This window comes from Prosopis cineraria, unplaced genomic scaffold (genome assembly GCF_029017545.1).
Source record: "Prosopis cineraria cultivar Desert tree isolate PC_DT_omini unplaced genomic scaffold, ASM2901754v1 PC1458, whole genome shotgun sequence".
Lineage (NCBI taxonomy): Eukaryota > Viridiplantae > Streptophyta > Magnoliopsida > Fabales > Fabaceae > Prosopis > Prosopis cineraria.
Window position 1 is genome coordinate 22,073 of NW_026556783.1, and position 6,000 is coordinate 28,072.

Below are 6,000 nucleotides of genomic sequence, written 5' to 3' on the forward strand. Positions count from 1 at the left end.
TAGAATAGGAGAATCTTTTTGGATATGTGTGCCGGGATATTTGGGTCATTAGATTCAAAAAAGTGTTTGATGATGATACTCTTGGTGAAAATAGTAATATCTTAACTAGTTTCTCTAGAGCTTGCTCGGATAGAGACTTGATTTCAGATCACCATTGTTAGCTTACTCTAAAAACCAAAATAGTCTTTGTGAGCTTGGGGAGGGATTGCGTCAAACTCCATGTTGACGGCTCTGTCTTGATGAATGGTAACAGTGGTTTAGAGGTTTTAGCTGTAAACTATCAGTAGTTCCTCCGGCCATAGCTGAAATTGTAGGTATTATTCAAGGACTTGACTTGTGTTGGATTCATGGGTTTAGGGAGATTGATATTTTGTGTGATAGCATTGAAGCTGTCAATATCATTACTAGAGGGTGTGAGCTGTCTCATCCCTTCAAGAACATCATTGAAGAAGCCATTGGTCTTTAAACTTGTTCCATTTTGGTCATTATGTAAATATTTATGCTGATTTCTTAGTAGATGCTCTCATGGCCTACAGGGGAATTTCTATATCTTTGTTCATCCCTGCCTCTCACACAAGAGGAGGTGAATGATGAAAGAGTTTCTTAGCTGGCTTTTCTTTTGAAAATTAATATACAATTTAAACCTTAGATTATAGATTCAAGGGCTATCTGAACTTTAAACTTTTAAAAAATAGCATATTATATCCTATTTAAAAAAAAAAACAGATACTTGCTTTAGTTTAATGGTGGGGTGAACTTACACTAATTTTAATTGTTTAGATTTCAAAATGTATTAAATAAAAGTTTAGGATTTAAATTATCCCTAAACTTATACTTCATAGTCTAAATTGTATATTAACCCTTTCTTTTGGTTTGTACTATTTTGAGTTGATTTAATATATGATTTTATTTTCCATTCCCAAAACAAGAAGAATTTTGGTAGGATTGACTACCAATAAGTTTGGTCAAAAGAGGTGTAGTAAAATTTTCTAATATCTTTATTCTAGTATCCTAATAAATATCCAATGATAATATCCAAAACATTGTTTCCGCATTTTAAAATAGAAATGGTTCATCTGAAAACATTGATGATTGATCAATCTGGACTTAATATAGTTATTAGGCTTTTATTTGGGCAAACATAACTTTTAATTATTATACTTTATTCGCGTTTTGCTTTTAATCTTTATATTTTTTTCAATATCTTAGGTCTTATACTTTTATTTTCCATTATTCTAAGTCCTTACAAGGTTCATATACTTTGCTCATAGAAAGATTAAAAATAATGCAAAACAAAAATGTAAGGACCTAGAATACCGAAAAAAAAAAAAAGCATAAGAACTACAAGCAAAATGTGAGTAAAGTCAGACACCCAAAGTTATATTTACCCCTTTTATCTCATTTATTTAACAGTAACTTGTTTCTTGGGCTGAGAATGGCTTCTAACTTTCAAAAGACTTGAATCCCAGTTAACAATACAAAATGTTGACTACAATCTTTCATATTTTTACCATTAAAATTTTTAATTGAATTTGAAACATTACAAGAGAGTTACTTTTACCAAATAATTGTACGATTTTTAATTTAGCCATATATTTGTCATATTTAAACAAAAATAGATTGTCAATGATGAAATTGAATTTAAGCCTAATTTTGGTTTAAAGTAAAACTCAAAATACAAGTGTCATGAAGTAAGCACTCACCACCTAACTATTTTATAATCTCAAACTAAACAGACAAACTAATTCACAATAATAACCAACCCGTGAACAAGAAACAAAACTAGTCCAATGTCTCAAGCAAATATTAGATTGATCTCAAAAAGTTCCCCTGTACCTTTTTTTTTTTCAATTATTATTGTGGCTATGCCAAACACATATGGGAAGGAAAAAGAAGACAAGCCACACGCGACAACAAACAGATCTGCTCTATCCTACGCCTTCTTAATTGCAACAGACCTCGCTTTTAGATTGAGAAAGATTGCCCTGATGCAACAAAGTAACCAGAGGTCCATTATTGATTAAATAATCTACCATGCATGTGCATCAGCATAAACACATAAAATTATGGGCATAAGGATTCAGAAGAATAGAGACAGAAGGGGAAAGTTTTTTATTATTATCATTTGCAGGTATTCTCCTATTGGAAGAAATCCTATTTGAAGTACAGTCGGACATTAAATATAAACACCTTTCTCAACAAGGATTCAATCCTTGGTTCATCACATTGTAAAGAATTAGTCTTCTCTACTAGACCTTACCCTCGTTGGTGAAGGGGAAAGTGTTTTAATCTACATCTAAATAAACATTTGCCTTTCTTTCCTTCTCATCCATTCCTCCCCATTCAAACATATTCCAGGTTATAAAAACATGTGATAATCAAATCTTCATCAAAGAGAATTACTAAAGTACATTTTCTCTTCCCTTCCTTTCTCAAGCTAAACTTACCCAAACAGATCATACAGAGTCGTGTTGTAACTGTAGTTTCAAAATCTTCCAATATAGCAATCACTGATGGCATGCAATATGAGGAAGTTGGAACAGTCTAATGTGGTTTCCATTCTAGTTATCATCCCATGCTGTTTTCTAATTAATATTTATTGATGCCCCTTTGTATCATCAATTCAGTACAAATTGAAAATAATAAATATTGTAGTTTAACTGTTGTCATGAGAATATGTGCATCACTTAATTCTTTTCATTTTGTATCCAGTTTCTAAGCTGCAGGGGTAAAGTCTAGTTAAAAATATTTCTTGACAATATCCAATGAAAATTGTATGAAACAAAATGCTGCCACTTTGCATATGTTGGTTTCACTATGTATTTGTAAGCTATTAAGCCATCAATTACGACAAACAGTTAGGCATTCTCTCTCTCTCTCTCTCTCTCTCATTTTTTTTCCTTTATCATTTTCAGCATGTTTTTTTTTCCTTAAATGTTTTATGGTTTGTTTAAGAAAAACCTTTGGCTACAAACTTCTTTTGCACCTTGTGATTGAACAAAATATCAATACTTCTTTTGCCTCCCTTTTGAACCCCCCCTTCTTTCTTTCCTCATTCATTTTTTCTCCAGAGGTTCTACGTCACCAGCACTTCCCGTCAAGGTTTGAGTACAACATTGCAATGTATTTGTCTAAACGACTTCCCTATAAATTTACGCTAATTGCAGCTAAGTTTCTGAAGGTACATGAATCTGTAGATTCTTGGATGAGTTGAACAAAATTAACATTTATGGGACTTATCATATTCGATTTGATCTCCATAGAAGATAAACTATATTGAAACAACATATAGTTCTTGATTAGGATTTACCATGTTTATCCGCCATAGGCATTATATATCAGATACGTTATTGTCAAAAAACAGTAGAAAACAAAAAACAAAATTCCATGTCAAACTTGCCACCCAAAGTAATATGCATAATTTCAAGGTAATAGTTGTGTTTTCCCTATTTAAAATACAAAAGCAAAAAGGTTGAAGGATATTGGAGCTCACCAGCATGAAGCAACAAAGCTGTGAAATATAACGCGAAACTGCAGCGGCATATATTGGTAATTTACCCAACCAACAATAGGCCAAAACTGCAAGTTAAAACAGCAGAAACTTCAGCATGCAACATTTTTTCACATTGCTGCATCAGCCACAGACCACAAGATTGTTCTCAGTGCCTTACCTTCCATGCAGTCAGCTGAACAGAAGGATAGTCCTTTTTAACTTTATTCTTGACTAAACCCCAAGGCCTCCCTGAAAAATTATGCCTTAGTTTTGCAGCACATTATAACATGCAGAAAAGTCATTCCTCTTTTCAAATGTTTCCAAGTTCCACATATCAGATTTCTCAATTCCTTTCTGATTTCTACACAAATTCCTAGACTAGACATGACAAAAAATTATTGAATCATCCAGTTGCAGGAAAACAACCTTTAAGTGCCCATTTCAAGCTTTTGTTGACGTTTAGTTTTTCCTTAGACAGATCATTTGTTCACTACCACCCATAAACTAACCCAGAAGACGCTGTGAGGTTATATACATATATATATATATATATATATCATTGACATTCGAGGATCAAAGTTAAAAATTATGCAACAAACAACTAATCTTCAAATTCTTTTGTAAGATGACAGACCACACATTTACAAACATCACAAAATATGGCATCGATCTGTATTCATGCATATGTTTAGAAAACCAGGATAGCAATACAATAAGGAAAGAAAAGAAAGATACCTTCTATAATCAAGCCATAGTACATCATAAAGAGAAAGTTGTTCCATGGAGAGCTAATTAATTGTTCGAGAATCACCTAACAATATGAAATTTCATTCATTAAAAGGTTAGTTAATTGAAGAGAGGTTAAAGGAACAGGCAAGATAGCAATATACCTTCTTTGCAACAGTTTCGTTGCCTTTCTTCCCTCTAAACAGCTTATCCATTAATTTGTGTAGAAAATGTCCAAAGGGTCCCGAGTAAGCGAAGCCATATAGCTGCAAAAACAAGTTTTACTTCAGATTTGAAAAGGTCCTCAAAATTTCAGCGATAAAAATATTGATCATTGCACAGTGTACAACATGCCAGACATTACAGATTACACAACCAGACACTATGCTGCACTTGAAATTATAGACACAGACTTTTTGATTTTCTGGTAAGTTACTGGAAACCATACTGGTTATTGATGGTCAAAACTGCAATCGAACAATGATAAACAAAACACTTTACTAAGCTCGTTAACACACCGTTTATTGGTTGAATCGAGCAAGTTGACCGGGTTTCCATACTACGTTTCCTAAATCAAAAGAGAGTTTTTGAGAAGTGTTTTCGTATATGCCTTTGTTAACTGGTTTCAGAATCATGGACCAAAACGGAAAAGCAACAACGAATAAATGAGCTTTGAGGACGAGTGATCCAAGACCCAAATCCTGAAGAATGTGAATTGGATTTGAAAAACAAAACCATGGAGGTAGTACCATAAAAAGAAGAATCCTTTTCAACTGGAGCTTTTTAGCGCCAGAAATCTTCTGTGCCACAGCATCACTAAAGCCTGCCAGAACTGCTGCAGTAATTGCCTATCAAGAATTACGAAATACCCATAAGACTCCCAAAAGCAAGAAATAAAATCAATCATCGAAAGAAAAATAAAGAACAAACCTTGGTTCTGAGAGGATGGAGCTGAAGCTGCTTCATGTATTTTCCCCAAGCATCGTTGACAACCTCAGACATGGCGCTTGATCATCGCCCGCGAATCTCCTCTCTGACTTTGACTCTGCATATGTTTGTGGCCTGTGGGGTTATATAGATCCGAGGATGTTGACAAATAAAATACACAGATGAAAATGAAAGGGAAAGAGTTGGGAAGGGGATTCATAATTTCCAATAAGCATGGGAACACACGCGGAAGGAAAACACACGTGACACACGAAAACCAAGGGTTAGATTTTCTTCTCTCTCTTTTTTTTTTTTTCTGGTCAACAAGGGTTGGTTGTTAAGCTTGAGCAAGTAACATCAAACGCATGCGGCTGGTCAATTTAAGACGAGGCAGGTGGGAACATAAATTTTATTTTATTTTTTTCTTCAGACTGTCAACCGTTAAATATGAACACGTTTACTTGCACGGATTGTCAAGTTATAAGTCACGGTGATATAAATTTAGAGTCGAGAGCATGGATTGTGACTTGAGTTAACCTAAAAAACATGTTATAAGGATGGGTCAGATTAAAAAAAACATTGACCATGTAAAAATAAATTTTTTTGGCTTGGATTAGATTACTCATAAACCAAGTGGGTTGATCTCATAGGTTAAAATTAGCTATTTTAACCCATATTATTTATAAAAAAAAAAATTAAAAAAAAAATGAAGAAGTTTTGGTACCAAAATCTCACAAGACAAGTACATTTTAGAATGAATTAAGATGAAATTAATCAGTCTCGGACGTTTATAATGTGATCTTTTTAAATAATTGGAATATCATATTAAAACTTCTCATTGAGGTGTAATTAAA

At 33.4% G+C, this 6,000-nt stretch overlaps 1 protein-coding gene across 1 annotated transcript; it reads right to left on the reverse strand.

The window, feature by feature from the left end:
* Positions 1 to 1,635: 1,635 nt before the first annotated feature.
* Positions 1,636 to 5,319, reverse strand: LOC129300162 (peroxisomal membrane protein PMP22-like). The gene is made up of 7 exons (XM_054938692.1): positions 5,150 to 5,319; positions 4,969 to 5,067; positions 4,384 to 4,485; positions 4,229 to 4,304; positions 3,672 to 3,742; positions 3,494 to 3,579; positions 1,636 to 1,985 (listed from the first exon to the last, which is right to left on the reverse strand). Exons 1-7 carry the CDS (start codon positions 5,219 to 5,221, stop codon positions 1,934 to 1,936), a joined length of 558 nt encoding a protein of 185 aa, XP_054794667.1. The 5' UTR covers positions 5,222 to 5,319; the 3' UTR covers positions 1,636 to 1,933.
* Positions 5,320 to 6,000: the final 681 nt, after the last annotated feature.

What these genes read in the sequence shown, in the direction of transcription:
- LOC129300162 (XM_054938692.1), bottom strand. Translation starts at nt 5,221, where the DNA reads ATGTCTGAGGTTGTCAACGATGCTTGGGGAAAATACATGAAGCAGCTT. An exon ending in TCCATCCTCTCAGAACCAAG is followed by an intron (nt 5,068 to 5,149) that starts GTTTGTTCTTTA and finishes AATTCTTGATAG; the next exon opens with GCAATTACTGCAGCAGTTCT. An exon ending in ACGAAACTGTTGCAAAGAAG is followed by an intron (nt 4,305 to 4,383) that starts GTATATTGCTAT and finishes TCATATTGTTAG; the next exon opens with GTGATTCTCGAACAATTAAT.